The sequence below is a fragment of the Nannobrachium achirus genome (assembly GCF_963921795.1).
Source record: "Nannobrachium achirus genome assembly, chromosome: 22".
NCBI classification, from domain to species: domain Eukaryota; kingdom Metazoa; phylum Chordata; class Actinopteri; order Myctophiformes; family Myctophidae; genus Nannobrachium; species Nannobrachium achirus.
The window spans coordinates 4,062,244-4,082,364 of record NC_137829.1 but is presented as its reverse complement, the minus strand read 5'-3'; the positions used below and the strand labels follow the sequence as shown (position 1 = coordinate 4,082,364).

At 41.0% G+C, this 20,121-nt stretch overlaps 1 protein-coding gene across 1 annotated transcript in view; it reads right to left on the bottom strand.

Annotated features, from left to right (window-relative positions):
* Nucleotides 1-20,121, bottom strand: part of neb (nebulin) — a gene marked incomplete at its 5' end in the record, with an annotated part of 93,346 nt that overhangs the window by 44,651 nt on the left and 28,574 nt on the right. Inside the window, 49 exons of the mRNA XM_080753524.1 lie at nucleotides 56-160; nucleotides 297-401; nucleotides 590-694; nucleotides 1,062-1,259; nucleotides 2,356-2,466; nucleotides 2,709-2,816; nucleotides 3,333-3,437; nucleotides 3,544-3,648; nucleotides 3,786-3,890; nucleotides 4,005-4,316; nucleotides 4,611-4,718; nucleotides 4,813-4,914; nucleotides 5,080-5,178; nucleotides 5,419-5,523; nucleotides 5,683-5,994; nucleotides 6,437-6,544; nucleotides 7,068-7,172; nucleotides 7,376-7,579; nucleotides 8,071-8,382; nucleotides 8,492-8,599; nucleotides 8,844-8,948; nucleotides 9,374-9,577; nucleotides 9,696-10,007; nucleotides 10,104-10,211; nucleotides 10,327-10,431; nucleotides 10,778-10,981; nucleotides 11,083-11,397; nucleotides 11,502-11,609; nucleotides 11,703-11,807; nucleotides 11,947-12,150; nucleotides 12,337-12,651; nucleotides 12,756-12,863; nucleotides 12,957-13,061; nucleotides 13,201-13,404; nucleotides 13,591-13,905; nucleotides 14,010-14,117; nucleotides 14,214-14,318; nucleotides 14,458-14,661; nucleotides 14,849-15,163; nucleotides 15,259-15,366; nucleotides 15,576-15,680; nucleotides 15,868-16,071; nucleotides 16,224-16,535; nucleotides 16,629-16,736; nucleotides 17,347-17,451; nucleotides 17,539-17,745; nucleotides 18,830-19,141; nucleotides 19,242-19,349; nucleotides 19,519-19,623. Of these exons, the coding sequence (XP_080609650.1) occupies nucleotides 56-160; nucleotides 297-401; nucleotides 590-694; nucleotides 1,062-1,259; nucleotides 2,356-2,466; nucleotides 2,709-2,816; nucleotides 3,333-3,437; nucleotides 3,544-3,648; nucleotides 3,786-3,890; nucleotides 4,005-4,316; nucleotides 4,611-4,718; nucleotides 4,813-4,914; nucleotides 5,080-5,178; nucleotides 5,419-5,523; nucleotides 5,683-5,994; nucleotides 6,437-6,544; nucleotides 7,068-7,172; nucleotides 7,376-7,579; nucleotides 8,071-8,382; nucleotides 8,492-8,599; nucleotides 8,844-8,948; nucleotides 9,374-9,577; nucleotides 9,696-10,007; nucleotides 10,104-10,211; nucleotides 10,327-10,431; nucleotides 10,778-10,981; nucleotides 11,083-11,397; nucleotides 11,502-11,609; nucleotides 11,703-11,807; nucleotides 11,947-12,150; nucleotides 12,337-12,651; nucleotides 12,756-12,863; nucleotides 12,957-13,061; nucleotides 13,201-13,404; nucleotides 13,591-13,905; nucleotides 14,010-14,117; nucleotides 14,214-14,318; nucleotides 14,458-14,661; nucleotides 14,849-15,163; nucleotides 15,259-15,366; nucleotides 15,576-15,680; nucleotides 15,868-16,071; nucleotides 16,224-16,535; nucleotides 16,629-16,736; nucleotides 17,347-17,451; nucleotides 17,539-17,745; nucleotides 18,830-19,141; nucleotides 19,242-19,349; nucleotides 19,519-19,623 (8,145 nt within the window). The remainder of the gene's footprint in view (nucleotides 1-55; nucleotides 161-296; nucleotides 402-589; nucleotides 695-1,061; nucleotides 1,260-2,355; nucleotides 2,467-2,708; nucleotides 2,817-3,332; nucleotides 3,438-3,543; nucleotides 3,649-3,785; nucleotides 3,891-4,004; nucleotides 4,317-4,610; nucleotides 4,719-4,812; nucleotides 4,915-5,079; nucleotides 5,179-5,418; nucleotides 5,524-5,682; nucleotides 5,995-6,436; nucleotides 6,545-7,067; nucleotides 7,173-7,375; nucleotides 7,580-8,070; nucleotides 8,383-8,491; nucleotides 8,600-8,843; nucleotides 8,949-9,373; nucleotides 9,578-9,695; nucleotides 10,008-10,103; nucleotides 10,212-10,326; nucleotides 10,432-10,777; nucleotides 10,982-11,082; nucleotides 11,398-11,501; nucleotides 11,610-11,702; nucleotides 11,808-11,946; nucleotides 12,151-12,336; nucleotides 12,652-12,755; nucleotides 12,864-12,956; nucleotides 13,062-13,200; nucleotides 13,405-13,590; nucleotides 13,906-14,009; nucleotides 14,118-14,213; nucleotides 14,319-14,457; nucleotides 14,662-14,848; nucleotides 15,164-15,258; nucleotides 15,367-15,575; nucleotides 15,681-15,867; nucleotides 16,072-16,223; nucleotides 16,536-16,628; nucleotides 16,737-17,346; nucleotides 17,452-17,538; nucleotides 17,746-18,829; nucleotides 19,142-19,241; nucleotides 19,350-19,518; nucleotides 19,624-20,121) is intronic.

Below are 20,121 nucleotides of genomic sequence, written 5' to 3'. Positions count from 1 at the left end.
TCGCATCCCTACTTCCAGGACAGAAGGTCTCAGTCAAAGTGAATGGCGTGCTTACGTTGCTGAAGAAGTATTTGAAGTCATGGCATCTGGCGTAGTCGTGGGTATCCAGAATGGTGGTGTACAGGTGCTTCTCCTTATGGTAAGCCTCCCTGTAGTTCAGCTGTGGGAATATTTAAAAAAAATCCACGTTATTTGTATTGCTCCATCACCTCACTGGATAATTTAGCAAGTTATTTTGACTATGTTGCTTGGATAAACTCCTCCGAGGAAGGATGAACCATTATTTGATCACTCACCTCGCTGGCCCAGGTGCTGCCCAGAATAGCAGTCACATAGACCGGGGTATCCGTCACGATGGAGTAGTTGCCGAATTCCTTCTTGGCATCCGCTTTGTATTTACGCTGTAAAGAACAGTATGACAAAGATGAATTAACACACCAGGTCCTGTTCATGGATATGATGGATTAATTCAAAATGTTCAGTCCATCCATATATAGTACTTCACAGCCACTCTACACATAAAGAATACATCATGATTGATGATACTGCAGTAAACGAAGCATTTTTGCTAGTATGATCATCAACTCACATCACTCTGCAGCTCATAGGCCTTCTTGGCGCGGACGATCTCAGGGGTGTCCCATGCGTAACAGCCTGTACCCTTAATCCAGTTCAGGTCGTCCTTGTAGTACACCTATAGTAGGGCATATCATATAGAATCATCAACAATGGGGAAAAAACGATTTTATTTGATGATTATTATTATTATTTCTTTTAACTTTACCTTTGATTGATTATGTTTATTTGAATTATTATATTGTGGTTATTGGGGTAGTGTTGTCATTTATTTAAGAGATGTATTGGTTACCTATGCTTTTTGTCTCCTATAAAAATCCAAATTAAAAGTTATATAACAATGGCAATTCTTCTCGCTATCATACATATCCATACGATCTAACGTTTGATATCACAGTCCTTGAAGGTAAAAATGCCTGAGATTCTGAGGTCGTCTAATTCTGCGCCTGACAGAAGAATCACATCACAATAATAAAATAACCTACATCGCTGAGAATCTCATTGTTCTTTTTTGCGCGGATGACGTCCTCCTGATCGGGGTGGCAGGTCCACTGGTGCAGACGGGTGCGGTAGATGACGTCACTCAGCATGTCCTGGCATCTCTTAGCCACCTGGTTGGCAATGATGTCCGACGGGATGTGGTTTTTGACCTTGTTCTGATGGTAGTCCTTCGTGTAGACCCTCTGAAAATAAAATAAAAATCACACCCAATGTGAAGTGAGCGGTGGTCGTGCTTGCATAACGTCTTTAGACTAGGATTTATGTCTAGGATGTACAGGCTATACACACATTTTACTATGGCAAAACGCTGAGGAAAAAGGCTACAGACACACGCACAGCCACTCTATGGAGCGGTTTACCACCGCTCAAAAATAAAAATTATCATCTGAACTAGGGATGTCCGATATTGCCTGTTTTACTGATAACCGATATACCTATATTTCATTTCCGATAACTGATATTAACCCATACCGATATATAATGGATTTTTCACCAAAAGTCAACTACCGGTAATTGTCATGTAACATCACATATCTAATGCAATAAAATAGTATCAATATAAAATCTAATTTACGGGCCGTCCAACATTACTTCTGAAACTGCTGCGGTCGTTGTTCGTGAAGCACTGGAGCAGCAGACTCCTGGAATGGAGTTCTTAAATCGGAGCATTCTATCTGTCATTTTAGCTGAATTACGATATGATCCGAGCCAAAAAAACATGGCTCATATCGCGCCGATATGCAATATATATATATATTGTATCGCGGCATCACTAGATGTAGGCCTATTTAACAGAAGCATTTGTCTGTTATGGTCTCTGTTGTCCACTGCCCCCTGCTGGAACTGGCTTGAACCAGTAGTCCCGGAGATAAAATATCATTGTTAATAGCCTACCCTTTTCTTTGAGATATACATTAGACTAAAGCCAACATACTAGTAATACCTCTCAAAACGATCGGGGTAGAAATCAGTGTTTCGTAACATTTTGGAAGGAACTGAGGAAACTGTTAGCAATGCTAGCTCTATTATTTTATCTTACAGGTATAATTTAAACTTTTATTTCACATTTACATGTCGATTATGTGATATACAGTATTATATCACACACACCATGACCATACAGTAAGAAAAAATAAATAAATAAATAAATATATATATATATATATATTGTATATATATATATATATTGTATATATATATACTGTATATATATATACTGTGTATATATATAATGCAGTCTAAAGCACTGAACTTATTTTTAGAACCAGAATATCTCACCATTGGCTTGGCCTTCTCTTGCTCTCCACAGCGCACCACCTCAGGGAAGTCAGCGAGGGTATTAGCCATGTAGTGACCCTTGTGCAACTCATGGAGATCATGGTACTTGGCCTATTAGCATTCCATTTCAAAGGGGAAACAACAGACAATATTATTATTATTGTCCTCCGAGCCAATATATTTACCCTTCCCTGCATTATTACTAAGACATCTGTGTACATATTTTTGGTTACACAGACATCGTATATCACAAAGAACCTTGGGAGATGATCAGTAACAAAACGTTAGGTTAAAGAAATAAATAAAAATAAGACACAATTGGATATCATGGCACAAGTAGGATGGAGACTCACATCGCTGATGATGTCCCGGCTCTTCTTGTTAGTGAGCAGGGGGATGTATTGGTGGTCCAGGCTGTAGCCAGTAGCTTTGCTCTCATCCCACTGGCTCTTGTAACGTTTCTGAAATCACATAAAGGGTCATCAGAGTCAGAATCAGTAAGTGTCACATCTGTAAATGTGGATAGTGCAGGGGTCTTCAACAGGGGGTCTGGGACCCCTAGGGGATCCTCAGAGTTACTACAGGGGGGCCTCCAAATCTTTGGGAGATAGAAACCTTTTTTCTCCTTTTTTATATTAATCACTTGAACCCTAACGTCCATATTCTGAGAACTTTAGACAAAAATAGCAGATCTACAAGCTCACAATGCCTCGCACTGTGAGGCGTTGTGAGCTTGTAGATCGGCTATTTTCAGCAAAGAGGTTTGGTGTAGAGGGGAAAAAAGAGCACACTAAGTACAGAATGATAGGTCAAGTTTAATACGTATTGACGTAGTGGTTAAATATCTGAAAATACAAATTGACATGACTCCAAAATATACTGATGATTGGTGCTCTCAACTAAGGGGTCCTTGGCCCTAAAACGTTGAAGACCCTTGGGATAGTGAATGGATGAATGATATTGTTAATATACAGTACCTCACTGCAGTTCACGTTCTGCTCCCGGCTATGGGCCAGCTGAGGGGTGTCCTCCGAGCCAATATATTTACCCTTCTCTGCATTGAAGGTCTCGTGGTACTTAAGCTAAATATACCAAAAGGAATCAAATTCACAGTCAGAATTCAACAATGCCCTCAAACATCAAAATTCTGTATTATCTTGTTTGATTTTTCCTTCTTCGTTTACATACGTCGCTGAGATTGGCAGCATTGATCCTAGCCAGGACGAGCTCCGGACGGTCCACAATGAGAGTGAATTTGCCAAAGCATTCCTTGGCGTGCTTCTTGTAGAACCTCTGCAAGCGACATCACAACAACATGAGGCACAAATAATTCATACAAAAGCATATTAAACGTTTTCCCCAGGCCACCACTCATACAAACACACAAAGAATGAGGATAATAGTGAATAATGTCGTGGTGGTGAACTTACATCATTGAGAATCTTCTGGGCATTCCTGACTTTGACATGTTCAACACCTTCTGCTGGTATCCAGCCACAGCCACGGATCCATTCCAGGTCAGCCTTATAGATAATCTGTGGACAGAAGCAAGGTTACATATTGAGCAAATGTATTTATTCCACGATTATGATATATGCGTGCTGACGACAAGTTACAGTTTCAGTGCATTTTTACTATGCAGCACTTACGTCACTCTGAAGTTCGTATACTTTCTTGGCCTGTATGACATCGTTCTGATCTGGCATACATGTCCACTGGTGCAGACGTGTCCTGTAATGGTCATCGTTGACCTGTATCTGGCACTTCTTGGCCAGTTCAAACTGGAGCATGTCCACTGGCAGGTTGAACTTGGTCTTGGATTTGTTAAAGTCCTTCTTGTACAGGGCATCACTGGCGATCCTGGCTGAGTTAATGGCCAGCATGAGAAGAGGGTCGTCCTCAACGCAGCGGGCGCCAATATGGTGGCCGCACTGCTTCACAAAGCCCTCCCTGTAGAGGCGCTGTGTGGGAAACAAAGAATATATTTTGTATTATTCATTTTCAACAGGGTGTCCGGGAACAATGTTTGTTTGGAAGGAGCTTTTGGGGTTTTCACATTAACCACTTGAACCCTAGCATCCCTATTCTGGGGGGAACATTCACCAAAAATAGCAGATACAAGCTGACTCACAAAGCGTCACAGGGCGACACGTTGTGAGCTTGTAGTTTGGCTATTTTCGGTGAAGAGATTTGGTGTAGAGGGACAAAACAGTTGTTGTAAAAAAAATCAAAGACTAAATGGCATGGACACTCACCTGGTTCTGTACTTTGGTATTGTGAATGGATTGCTTTATTCCCACCGCATCGCCAGGCATGAAGAAGCCAGTTTGCTTGGCCTTGTCCCAATCCTTGGTGTACAGTTTCTGTGAGGGAAGTCAATTGTCATTGTATAACTTTTTTCTTTCTATTCTTTTTAAAAAAAAATATAATAATTTTGTGTCCATTTCAATGGCTTACCGGATGAAGATTTTTAGCCGACTCTCTGCATGTGGCCAGGACTGGGGTGTCTGTCAGCGTGTATTTGATCTTGTCTGTCTGCCATTGCGCCCGATACTTCCACTGTCGAGTGTAACGTCAAAATACATATTACCAACCACAACATTCTCTTCGGCATGTATTATATCACTGTCATATTGACAATTATGTAATAATGTGATACAATAAAGATAACGTAAGCAGATAAGACAACGGAAGAGGTGCCAAACAGAAGAGCTCATTCCTCACATCATTAAGGACTTCGGCGGCATTCTTGGCGCAAACAAAGTCCACTCTGTCTGGGAGGGCGGTGAACTTCTGAGTATCCAACTTCACGCGGTAGCCTCTCTGTTAACACAGCATCGATAATGGTTTAGACATCTCATCGGATTAACACACACACTTTTCTTTAATCTTTCCCATAGTATGACAAATTAAATCCAATTCTAGCTCATAATTGTTTATCATTACAAAACATTTGTCAAAGGAATATAACAATACGCAGAATCTCACAGGTAATGAGAGTCACTAAAGTCTGTGGGATGATGAGGACGATGATGATGTTGATGATTTAAGAGACAGACTTACATCAGCAAGGATCTTCTGAGCATGTTTCACTTTCACATGCTCCACACCCTCATTTGGTATCCAACCACATCCTCGAATCCACTCCAAGTCAGCTCTGTACACATTCTGTGGAAGCAGACACCAAAGTGTTTAACATCATGATTTGTTTGTATCATATCATGGTTTAGATAACACCTCTAAACCCAGAGCTTAATGGCTCGTATGGGGAAAAAGCAACAACCGTGACTTGAAATGGATCTATGTACAAAAGTACAAAAAGCTCACATCACTCAGCAGATCATAGGACTTCCTGGCCGCGACAACATCATTGGAGTCTGGCAGGCAGGTCCAGTTGTGCAGCTTAGTTCTGTAGTTGGCGTCGTTCGCTTGGAACTGACATTTCTTGGCCAGCTCAATTGTCAGCATGTCCACTGGCAGGTGGAACTTGGTCTTGGACTTGTTGAAGTCCTTCTTGTACAGGGCATCACTGGAGATCCTGCCTGAGTTCAGAGCCAGCATGATCAGAGGGTCGTCCTGGATGCAGCGCGCACCAATGTGGTGGCCCGTCTGCTTTCTGTAGCCCTCCTTGTATTTGTACTAATAGAGAGAGAGAGAGAGAGAGACATAGAGAAAATGAGAATTAGTGTCTCCTCTATGACAGTGGTTCTCAAACTGTTTTGGTTGCAGTACCCCCTTATACTGATTTGTGAAGCCAAATGTACATCAAATGCTTTGAAAAATGTACATCAAATGTCCAGTTCCCATGCCAATATGTCCAAAATAAAACAGCATAATGGCAAATAAACATTGCTTTCTATTCAATAACAGTTGTACTAGTCAAGGTATTGATGTCATTTGGTTTAACAATTTACAGATGAACAGGTTCACACAAAGTCTGTCAATGTTTTATTATTGAACAAAGACCATAACACTAAAATACATATTCCCATTTCTAGTTTTTTTTTTCTTTTCTTTGAGAAACACTGCTCTATGAAACGGTAATAAGTGAGCCAATGTCATAAGTGAATATTTCTCTTACGTCGCTGATGATGTCTCTGGAGGCTCTGGCTTTCAGCACGGCGATGGCATCCTCCTTGATGTGGTAGCCCTTGGCCTTTGAATCATCCCACGCTTGGGTGTAATGTTTCTGTCGGGAGCAAAGGATGTGACATGAGACACAGTTCAAGTAAAACAGTGAATTTACATAGTACCTGTCAAAGAATAATACATTTCGGGCTACATTGCATTAACCACATCAGGCCGATGCCCGTTGGTAACATGGCACCCTCCCGTTGTGCAATACCTGTTGTACCCAGTCTCCATACTGTCTAGGCAACATTGGCGGCCCTGGACAGCCACTGATCTAAATACTGTATATGGAAAGCCATTGCGGAACATCGGTTCTGGAGAATCCAACCGACTTATGCACTCAGCCAGTAGTAATATAGGATACTGTAGATTAACCCTAGCATCTATATATACAGTATATAGTACACACACACACACACACACACACACACACACACACACACACACACACACACACACACACACACACACACACACACACACACACACACACACACACACACACACTTGTTCATCGACTGTGTGGGCATGTTAACTTAACATATACTACTGGCTCAAGTAAAGTCATGATGATTTATTACCAGGCTGGTGTTCAGTTTATTCTGCTGCGCCAGGACGATCTCCGGAGTATCAGGCATCACGTGAAGCTTGATCTTATCCTTATTCCAAGCTTCAACGTATGCTTTCTGTAAAGAGACAATCAAGAACATTAATGACTTTATGTCCAAGCAACCGAATATAAACTTCTAAGCAACCTGAGTTGTGTTTATTTAAGAACGTGATTTAATTGTGTAAATATATTTTAACTTTAACAACAAATGCCATCAGGACTCCTTGCCTGATTACACAATTAAAGAGCAAGTAAAAACACGAGATGTGCTATTCGTACCTTGTCCATGGTTTTGGCATTTTCTGTAGCAAGGGCATATGGCATGTCAGTTGTCTGAGCTTTGAACTTGAACTGGCTAGGATGCTGACGGTATAATCTGTCGTTGAGGACTTTCTGGGCATGTTTCGCTTTGACGACATCGACGGAGTCCTGAGGATTCCAGCCGCATCCACGAATCCATTCCATGTCAGCTTTGTATACAGCCTAAAAGGAGAGCAACAACAACCGTCATTTGTGAATCAAATGCTACGCAACAAATTCAGCACATCATCAGTCCCGACATTCATCAACTGTAATTACACCAGTCAAGAGTTCCAGTGCCGCAGGGGCGAAATTAGATCTTATTCTGCATGGGTCTTCAGATCAACAGCGCCCTGTACTGCTGTGAGGGGGGCCCATAGATTAGGAGATTAGGGACCCCCAATATATTGGAAATGACTAAATACATATCGTCGTTGTCGGTGTAAACCTCGTATCCCCAAGTTTCAAATGTGTATGTTATCGGCTGTTTTCACTAGTTTAAATCATTTTTAAAATGAAAAATGCAAAACGAACAGTTTTGAACATACAAGGTTTTCACCCGACAACGACAATATAATAGCCTATGCATTTATAATACTGTCACCAGTAGGGGGCCCTTGGGTTTATTAAACCCATCAACCCTATACAAATTACGCTTGTGCAGTGCCGCTTACATCACTACGCAGGTCGTAGACCTTCCTGGCTTGGACGACGTCGCTGGAGTCTGGCAGGCAGGTCCAGTTGTGCAGCTTAGTTCTGTAGTTGGCGTCGTTGGCTTGGAACTGACATTTCTTGGCCAGCTCAAACTGCAGCATGTCCACTGGCAGGTTGAACTTGGTCTTGATCTTGTTGTATTCCGCCTTGTACAAGTTATCGCTGTTGATCCTGCCTGCGTTGGCGGCCAGCATGCATCCATAGTCATCCTTAATGCTGAGAGCTCCAATGTGGTGGCCACACTGGTTACGGAAGCCAGCCTTGTATTTGTACTGGAAAGTTGGCAAAGGACGTGTTAATTGTCAAAATGGTACACAAAAGCATAATCTGAAAAAATTCTGACATCAAAGGAGGAACTCAAAGTTGAAGACTCAGACTCACATCGCTGATAATGGTTCTACCCTGCTTGGCGTGCAGGACAGAAACCGCATCCTTCGGCAGATGGTAGCCCTTCCTGATGATGTCCTCAAATCCTTGACGATAATATTTCTGTGGGAACAAAATATTACATTATTAGTATTATCTATTGGATACAGAACTAGCAGAAAATCTAATTAAAATAAAAAGTGAGGAATGTCTCACGCACACGCGCACGCACGCACGCACGCACGCACGCACGCACGCACGCACGCACACGCACACGCACACGCACACGCACACGCACACACACACACACACACACACACACTTAACATATACCACAGGCTCATGTAAAATAATGATGATTTATTACCAGGCTGGTGTTCAGTTTGTTCTGCTGTGCAAGGACGATCTCCGGAGTATCAGGCTGGATGTGGAGCTTGATCTTATCCTTATTCCAAGCTTCAACGTATGCTTTCTGTAAATGGACGATCAAGAAGATTTAATAACCTTTTTACAGAATATAAACTTTTTTTTTGTCTATAAAAAAGTGATTAAAATGTATTGTTTTTATACACACATTTTGACTATGTTCACTAGTGCCTCCAGCACTCCTGCCTAGTTACACAAATAAAGATCACTGTCAGGCAGAAACCTTGTATCTCCAGGTTTCAAATATGTATGTTTTTTCGTAAATTAAAGCCCTATAGTACTTCATCATACAAAAGTGTCGCACAAAAGTTGTGAAAATAGCAGATCTACAAGCACACAATGTCTCATGATGCGAGGCGTTGTGTGCTTGTAGATTGGCTATTTTCACTTTTTTTAAATAATAAAAAAGGACGATTTTGGACATACAAGGTTTCCACCAGACAACAACGATATGAGATAAGGTAATGGTACCTTGTCCATGGTTTTGGCATTTTCTGTAGCAAGGGCATATGGCATGTCAGTCGTCTGAGCTTTGAACTTGAACTGGCTGGGGTGCTGACGGTACTTCCTTTCGCTCAGGATCTCTGCTGCTTTCTTTGCCTTCAACACATCGACCGAACCGATAGGGACCCAACTCATTCCCTTGATCCATTCCATATCAGCCTTGTACACTTTCTAGAGTCCAGTGGAAATACAGAGAGTGAGATGAGTCTTTTGAAAAAGCATCCAGTGTATTTTCAAATTTCAATACAAATCTTGCTTTGTGATTCAATTAAAACAAAATAGAACTTACATCACTCTGCAGGTCGTAGACCTTCCTGGCCTGGACCACGTCATTGGAGTCTGGCAGGCAGGTCCAGTTGTGCAGCTTAGTTCTGTAGTTGGCGTCGTTGGCTTGGAACTGACATTTCTTGGCCAGCTCAATTGTCAGCATGTCCACTGGCAGGTGGAACTTGGTCTTGGACTTGTTGAAGTCCTTCTTGTACAGGGCATCACTGGAGATCTTGCCTGAGTTCAGAGCCAGCATGATCAGAGGGTCGTCCTGGATGCAGCGCGCACCAATGTGGTGGCCTGTCTGCTTACGGTAACCTGCCTTGTACTTGTACTGGGTGAACAGAATTTGTGCAATTGTCAGAATAAATATGAATACATAATATAATTATAATATGAGAATAAAAAATACAATTATGAGGTCACTTACATCACTGATAATTTCTCTCCCATGCTTGGCCGCAATAACGGCAACTGCATCTGCCTTGAGGTCATAACCCTTTCTGAATATGTCGTCAACTGCTGCTCTGTACAATTTCTGAAAGTGAAATGACAAATGTAAAGTTGCAGCAACCAATTGCAGTCTGAAAACTATATACTGTATTGTAGATACACACATGTTACGATGTATCTCCTATGAAACTGATACACACCTTGCTCATGTTGGCAGCATTAGCCTTAGAGAGCACAATTTCAGGCAGTTCATTTCCAACGTGATTTTTAACCTTGTCAGCCTCCCATGCTGCCACGTAGCTTTTCTGTAATGAGAGAATACAAAGTTTGAGTATTTCACACTGCACCAGGTTAAAATTATATTGTTCAAAATGTCACCTGTGGGACAATGGACCAATCCCCAATCACATACACACCCATTGTAACTGTTACAATGGGTGTGTATGTGATTGGGGATTGGTCCATTGACATGACCTTCATGAAAGGTCATTACATGTTTATTTATGTCAGAAATCAACCCTTTTAGTGATGCCCATTTAAACCCAGTAATAACCCCAATAGTTTGATTCATGCATTTGTAAGCTTGACGGAAACTAGTTTGTAATTATGTATTGATTTCATTTTACTCAAAATGAAGATCTCATTGCATACCTTGTTGATGGTCTCAGCGTTTGTTTTTGCCAACATCATAGGTATGCTCATCATGTCCGCGGTGTACTTCTGAGTGTCTAGTTTCACCCTGTAGCCACGGTCAGTGAGGATCTTTGCTGCATGCTTGGCCTTTAGCACATCCAGTGAACCAATGGGTACCCATCCAACGCCTTTAATGTCCACCATGTCTGCCTTGTATACAGCCTGTATGGTTAGGAGCAAATGAATCAGTGTCAAAGTTGACCAGAGCAGAGCCACAATTACAGTACATGAAATAACATGTTTAACTTGTTTGAGGTACTCACATCACTCAGCAGATCATAGGACTTCCTGGCCGCGACAACATCATTGGAATCTGGCAGGCAGGTCCAGTTGTGCAGGCGAGTGATGTAGTTGGCATGGTTGACCTGAATCTGATTCTTCTTTGCCAGTTCAAACTGCATCATATCTACTGGAAGGTTGAACTTGGTCTTGGACTTGTGGAAGTCCTTCTTGTACAGGGCATCACTAGCGATCCTGGCTGAGTTCAGAGCCAGCATGATCAGAGGGTCGTCCTGGATGCAGCGCGCACCAATGTGGTGGCCCAATGTCTTCTTACGGTATGGTTCCCTGTACTTTACCTTGTAAAAAGAGAAACAAAAATAGACAGTTTATAAAAATGAAATTCATGGCAATGTGCAGTAACACACTCTTTCTGTAAAAGTGCTTAAGTACAAGAACTTACTTCACTGATAATGGTCCTTCCGTGCTTGGCTGCAATAATGGGAATGGCATCATTACGCATATCGTACCCCTTCTTTTTGGAATCTTCATTTGCTTGTTTGTATGCTTTCTGTGAATAAAGAAGAAAATCCCATACACATTAGTAACACATGGACACGTTGTCCATATATGTACATTTTAACATCTTGGTATAATTACTTACAACACTGTAGTTGGCCTTATTTGCTTTGGCCAAAACGACATCCATGGCATCAGGCATGATATGAAGTTTGACCTTGTCTTTTTCCCAGGCTTCAAGATATGCTTTCTGTAAAGATATATACAGACATGAGAATTGTTTAAATTGAAAACACAATAAATGGGCTGCTTTATGAGAGAGTAATGACATTGTCATCAGTATAATAATTTGACGTTATACAACACTCAAACTTGAACTGAGTCAATACCTTGTTGGCAATCTGGGCATTGGCCTTAGCTAATTCCATGGGCATGGCTTCTGTTGTGCTGGTGAACTTGAAGTTGCTTGGATGCTTACGATAATTTCTTTCACTCAGGATTTTACCAGCATGCTTTGCCTTCTCCACATCAATTGAACCAATAGGAACCCATCCAATACCCTGCAGGTCCTTCAGTTCAGCCTTGTAAACAGCCTGGACCGGAAAGCGGGGGAAGGTCAACATTTTCATTGTTTCACAGATACCGAACACATAACAACAAAATAGACAGAATCATCATGACATCACCAAAACAAATGTATGTGAAAATATGAATAGACACTCTACTAAATGCCCCTTTGTTTACAAACATGCAAACAGTTTGATCTGGTCTATACTTACATCACTCAATAGGTCATATGAGTGTCTGGCCGCGACAACATCATTGGAATCTGGCAGGCAGGTCCAGTTGTGCAGGCGAGTGATGTAGTTGGCATGGTTGACCTGAATCTGATTCTTCTTTGCCAGTTCAAACTGCATCATATCTACTGGAAGGTTGAACTTGGTCTTGGACTTGTGGAAGTCCTTCTTGTACAGGGCATCACTAGCGATCCTGGCTGAGTTCAGAGCCAGCATGATCAGAGGGTCGTCCTGGATGCAGCGCGCACCAATGTGGTGGCCCAATGTGGTCTTACGGTATGGTTCCCTGTACTTTACCTTGTAAAAAGAGAAACAAAAATAGACAGTTAATAAAAATGAAATTCATGGCAATGTGCAGTAACACACCCTTTCTGTAAAAGTGCTTAAGTACAAGAACTTACTTCACTGATAATGGTCCTTCCGTGCTTGGCTGCAATAATGGGAATGGCATCATTACGCATATCGTACCCCTTCTTTTTGGAATCTTCATTTGCTTGTTTGTATGCTTTCTGTGAATAAAGAAGAAAATCCCATACACATTAGTAACACATGGACACGTTGTCCATATATGTACATTTTAACATCTCGGTATAATTACTTACAACACTGTAGTTGGCCTTATTTGCTTTGGCCAAAACGACATCCATGGCATCAGGCATGATATGAAGTTTGACCTTGTCTTTTTCCCAGGCTTCAAGATATGCTTTCTGTAAAGATATATACAGACATGAGAATTGTTTAAATTGAAAACACAATAAATGGGCTGCTTTATGAGAGAGTAATGACATTGTCATCAGTATAATAATTTGACGTTATACAACACTCAAACTTGAACTGAGTCAATACCTTGTTGGCAATCTGGGCATTGGCCTTAGCTAATTCCATGGGCATGGCTTCTGTTGTGCTGGTGAACTTGAAGTTGCTTGGATGCTTACGATAATTTCTTTCACTCAGGATTTTACCAGCATGCTTTGCCTTCTCCACATCAAGTGAACCAATAGGAACCCATCCAATACCCTGCAGGTCCTTCAGTTCAGCCTTGTAAACAGCCTGGACCGGAAAGCGGGGGAAGGTCAACATTTTCATTGTTTCACAGATACCGAACACATAACAACAAAATAGACAGAATCATCATGACATCACCAAAACAAATGTATGTGAAAATATGAATAGACACTCTACTAAATGACCCTTTGTTTACAAACATGCAAACAGTTTGATCTGGTCTATACTTACATCACTCAATAGGTCATATGAGTGTCTGGCCGCGACAACATCATTGGAATCTGGCAGGCAGGTCCAGTTGTGCAGGCGAGTGATGTAGTTGGCATGGTTGACCTGAATCTGATTCTTCTTTGCCAGTTCAAACTGCATCATATCTACTGGAAGGTTGAACTTGGTCTTGGACTTGTGGAAGTCCTTCTTGTACAGGGCATCACTAGCGATCCTGGCTGAGTTCAGAGCCAGCATGATCAGAGGGTCGTCCTGGATGCAGCGCGCACCAATGTGGTGGCCCAATGTGGTCTTACGGTATGGTTCCCTGTACTTTACCTTGTAAAAAGAGAAACAAAAATAGACAGTTAATAAAAATGAAATTCATGGCAATGTGCAGTAACACACTCTTTCTGTAAAAGTGCTTAAGTACAAGAACTTACTTCACTGATAATGGTCCTTCCGTGCTTGGCTGCAATAATGGGAATGGCATCATTACGCATATCGTACCCCTTCTTTTTGGAATCTTCATTTGCTTGTTTGTATGCTTTCTGTGAATAAAGAAGAAAATCCCATACACTTTAGTAACACATGGACATGTTGTCCATATTGTATGTACATTTTAACATCTTGGTATAATTACTTACAACACTGTAGTTGGCCTTATTTGCTTTGGCCAAAACGACATCCATGGCATCAGGCATGATATGAAGTTTGACCTTGTCTTTTTCCCAGGCTTCAAGATATGCTTTCTGTAAAGATATATACAGACATGAGAATTGTTTAAATTGAAAACACAATAAATGGGCTGCTTTATGAGAGAGTAATGACATTGTCATCAGTATAATAATTTGACGTTATACAACACTCAAACTTGAACTGAGTCAATACCTTGTTGGCAATCTGGGCATTGGCCTTAGCTAATTCCATGGGCATGGCTTCTGTTGTGCTGGTGAACTTGAAGTTGCTTGGATGCTGACGATAATTTCTTTCACCCAGGATTTTACCAGCCTGCTTTGCCTTCTCCACATCAATTGAACCAATAGGAACCCATCCAATACCCCGCAGGTCCTTCAGTTCAGCCTTGTAAACAGCCTGGACCGGAAAGCGGGGGAAGGTCAACATTTTCATTGTTTCACAGATACCGAACACATAACAACAAAATAGACAGAATCATCATGACATCACCAAAACCAAAAATGTATGTGAAAACATGAATAGATATTCTACTAAATGCCGTTTGTTTACAAACATGCAACAGTTTGATCTGGTCTATACTTACATCACTCAATAGGTCATATGCGTGTCTGGCCGCGACAACATCATTGGAATCTGGCAGGCAGGTCCAGTTGTGCAGGCGAGTGATGTAGTTGGCATGGTTAACCTGAATCTGGTTCTTTTTGGCCAGTTCAAACTGCATCATATCCACTGGAAGGTGGAACTTGGTCTTGGACTTGTGGAAGTCCTTCTTGTACAGGGCATCACTAGCGATCTTGGCTGAGTTCAGAGCCAACATGAGCAGAGGGTCATCCTGGATGCAGCGGGCACCAATGTGGTGGCCCAATGTGGTCTTACGGTATGCTGACCTGTACTTTACCTTGTAAAAAGAGAAATGAGAAGAGACATTTAATAAAAAATGAAATTCATGGTAATGTACAGTAACACATTATTTCTGTAAAAGTAAGAACTTACTTCACTGATAATGTCCCTTCCTTGCTTGGCTGCAATAATGGAAATGGCATCATTACGTATATCGTACCCCTTCTTCTTGGCATCTTCATTTGCTTGTGTGTACTGTTTCTGTAAGGGAAATAAATGACAACATCTTAGTGGATTCATTAAGATCTAAACAATGTAGTATATCCATTTTAAAACACATTTTAGTATCTTCTGAAGAAAATGGTCAGATATTACACAAAGTATAGTTTAAAAAGCTAGTGATGATGGGAATTTTGAGAACAAAATTTAGTATTTACGAACATGTACAGTATTTTGGATTGAAGACTTACCAAACTGTAGATGGTCTTATTTGCTTTGGCCAGAACAACATCCATAGCATCAGGCATGATATGGAGTTTAGTCTTGTCCTTCTCCCAGGCATCAGTATATGCTTTCTGCAATGAAAGGTCATTGAATAATAATCAATTATAAATAACAAAAAAGATCAAATCAAACTTTTTAATATTCATCCAATACCAGACAAATAATTCAGCCTTGTATTTTTTCTACTTCAAATATGTTTTTCATTTAAAGTAAAAAGAGGTACATTTCTGGTCATGAGATTGATATTGACATGGTTACCTTGTTGGCAATCTGGAGATTGACCTTAGCTAATTCCATGGGCATGTCTTCAGTTGTGCTGGTGAACTTGAAGTTGCTGGGATGCTGGCGATAATTTCTTTCACTCAGGATTTTACCAGCATGCTTTGCCTTCTCCACATCAAGTGAACCTAGAGGAACCCATCCAATACCCCGCAGGTCCTTCAGTTCAGCCTTGTAAACAGCCTGGATCGAGCAAAAATAAATACATCAATAATGATAATTGTTTCACAGATACTGTACACATAAAAACATTTGTATCTGGTCTATATGTACATCACACTATATAGACCAAAACAAATAAAGTTGTCTGTACCATTAAAGGAACCTATACTTACATCACTCAATAGGTCATATGAGTGTCTGGCCGCGACAACATCATTGGAATCTGGCAGGCAGGTCCAGTTGTGCAGGCGAGTGATGTAGTTGGCATGGTTGACCTGAATCTGGTTCTTTTTGGCCAGTTCAAACTGCATCATATCCACTGGAAGGTGGAACTTGGTCTTGGACTTGTGGAAGTCCTTCTTGTACAGGGCATCGCTGGCGATCTTGGCTGAGTTCAGAGCCAGCATAAGCAGAGGGTCATCCTCGATGCAGCGGGCACCAATGTGGTGACCAACTTGTTTGCGGTAACCTGCTAAGTACTTGTGCTGTGAGGGAGAGTGTAATATGTTAAATTATGGGAGAAAATAGGACATACATCTAATGGGGGTAATATTAGCATGATGAACAAAAAAACTTACATCACTGGCAATGGCAGTGGAGGCTTTGGCAGCTTGGATTGCAATGGCATCAGAGCGCACATGGTGTCCTTTCTTCTTGGACAGCTCATTGTCCAACTTGTATGCTTTCTAAAGAGGGAAAATATATATTTAAAGGAAAGCACAAGTTTGTGGCCAATAAAAATGCCAGTAGGTAGTACTGTACAGTACATAATAATGTGTATAGAGTAACGAAGTCATGGCGTGACTCGCTCATCCCCCGGTTCACGGAAGTAATTTCTCTATGGAGAATAACATTGGGTCATCTTAAAATCGTCTCATATAAGCATTGTAGTCCAAAAATAAACAAACGGTCCGCGCGATATTGTCGGGGAGGTGGCACTGTATGGTTTATGATAGTCAGTCACTCATATTTGATAAAACCTGTTTCTAGCGAAAATGTAACTAATTCGGCGACAGTAACATTAGAGTTAAAATCTCACCATCAGTTGATTCTTCATATCCATATGAGTCAAACCGCTTAGATCATTTGTTTATGTTTGGAACACAGTTCTTATATGACAAAAGAAAAAAAAAAGTCTATGGGAATTCAGAATGGGGGGGAAAAAGGTGAACCAGGTAGGATGGGTAAATGACATCAAACTTCGTTGCTCTGTTGGTCAATGAATGAATGATGATAATGATAGATCATCGTTTGCTATTGGCAAATACATGTAAATGCACTAGACCAGTCCTGTACCTCACTGTAGATTGCCTTATTAGCTCTGGCCAGAACAACAGCCATGTCATCAGGCATGATGTGGATCGAGGTCTTGTCCACCTCCCATTTTTTCAGGTAGGCTTTCTGGAAAGACACATGTGCATGTTAGCGTTTTGATGTTCCATGAACATTATGCAGTCTTGTACAAGTACAGTGAATAACCCCCAGCACCTTGTCCATTATCCGGTTGTTTTCAGCTGCCAGTGACAGGTCCATGGAATGCATGTCCTTGGTGAACTTGAAGTTACTGGGGTGCTGGCGATACGATTTCTCATCCAAGGCCTTGGCAGCAGCTTTCGCTTTTTCAACGTCCAAAGAACCAATAGGAACCCATCCTATGCCCCTCAAAAAGCTGTTGTAGTCACTCTTGTACTGGTTCTGAAGGAAGACATAAAACATGTTACTTTACAATGAATGTGAATCTCATTATTTAAATGTATGACAGTAAGACAGTTGTAAGCAACGTGGGGTTCGGGGTCCCCCAGGGGTCCTTGAGAGGGTTTCAAAATAGATTACATTTACTTTTGGAGCCTTATTTCACAAACAAAATTCATAAAATCAGTGGTGTGAGTACATTTTACTCAAGTATTGTACTTAATTATAATTTTGAGGAACTTTTACTTCACTTGAGTATACCATTTTTCAACACTTCATACTTCTACTTCCACTCTCAGAGGCAAATATTATACTCTTTACTCCACTTTTTACTAGTTACTTTAAGGATTTAAATTATTATTACAAAACATATATTAACACACGTTCTATTTTATACCTTGGTTATTCCAAAATGGCCAATCAACAAGCTCACAATGACAAGTGATGTGGCAGGCTGTGAGCTTATAAACCTGCTATTTACTGAAAGGTTTGAGACAGTACTTTTAGTACTTTTACTTTTAGTACATTTTGACGCCAATACTTAGTACTTTTACTCAAGACATTTTTTTGAGAACTTCACAGGACCCCGCCCGCTCGCCTCTCCGCCCCTCAACTTCTCCACGCATCCCAAATCTACAATAGTGGTATTGATACTTTTACTCTTAACCCATTTAGACCTGAATGCAAATCTGTGTCAACTATTGAAAAATAGCAGATATACAAGCTCACAGTGAGCTTGTAGAGCTGCTATTTTGGAAAAATCGTTAACATTTGCGCAAGTCTTTGAATGTATAAATGTCTTCTAAATCCTTCTTCTAAATCAGTGGTTCTCAAACTTTTTCAAGTCAAGGACCCCCAAAATTACATGTATTTGGCCACGGACCCCCAATCTCAAAACATGTTGTTCCAGGGACCACCCAGAAGCAAATATTTGAGTTACAAATGTTCGCTTTTAAAAAGATATATTCAAAGATTTTTCAAAAATAGCAGATCTACAAGCTCGCAGCAGGTTAAATAAAAAAGATCAGAGTAATTCTTCAACCACTGCATAAAAGTCAGAAAAGAAAAGAAAATGTTTTACACTTACATCGCTGGCGATGACCTGCATGTTACGAGCAAGTTCCAGATTCATGGCATCAGGGAGGACTGTATAGTGATTGATGATACGCTTGTAACCAGCCATGGTCTGAACTCTAGAGGCTTCCTTGGCATGAACCACACTCATCATGTCCACGGGGGAGTGATACTTCAGCTTGGCCTTTTCGTAGTCCTTCTTGTAGTTCTTCTGGCTCTGCATCTTAGCCACTTCCATGTAGTGAACCAGCATGGGGTCGTCCTTGATATTGCGGAAGCCAATATGGTGGCCCTTCGCCTTCTCAAAGGCCAGCTTGTACTTGTACTGTAATGGGTGATGAGGATTTTTTTTTGTCATAACTGTTATATTAATCAAAGTGTGGTAGTACATTTTTGTTTGGTACAGCAAGGGCATCCCAACTTACATTGCTGGCAATAATGGTGCTAGCTTTGGCCGCTAATATAGGAATGGCGTCTCCTTTCATGTTATGGCCCTTGTTGGCCATCGCCACGGTCTCGGCTTTGTAAAGTTTCTGTGAAAGATGATTGACAGAGATTAGAATGAAATGATTTGTCTTTACATAAATTAAATAACAAGGACTACTATAATTCTGCAGTTATTTTATTATATTGATGTAGTACCATCACAATATTGACCATGGAAAAATACCGTACATAGTTTTATTTATGTATTTGTCTTACGTTGCTCATGGTGATGGCATTGGCCTTGGCCAGGACAATCTCAGGAGAATCTGGCATTACATGGATCTTCAGCTTGTCCACTTCCCATTTCTTAGTGTATGCTTGCTGCAATGACACATATTTAAAGGCATACAACATGTCAAAAAAAAAACACACCCGTGTGAAGTGGAGCTGTGTGTGTGTGTGTGTGTGTGTGTGTGTGTGTGTGTGTGTGGATCATGTGTACCGATTTTTGTGACATTTGAAGAAAATATGTAGGAAAAGGAGCAAAAAGTGTGTTTTGGAGAAAATTCAAGATGGCGGAAAATCTATCATGGCGCAAATGGGCGTGGCCTATATGGGGAGATGCGTCATGACCCAAGGAATCCAGGGAAAAAATATTTTTAATTTTCCGACCTACGGTTCAAGAGTTACAGGCCAAAACGTAAAGTGGGGTGTTATGGCGCCACCATGCGGCCAAATGACACAATTATTTTTTATTTAATCCTTGAAATCATTATGAACCTCCTCTCCAAGTCTTGAAACTCTAGCCCCTATGGTTTGCGAGAGACAAATAATTGAATGTGAGTTTTTGCGATTCCCATTATAAGTCAATGGGGAAAA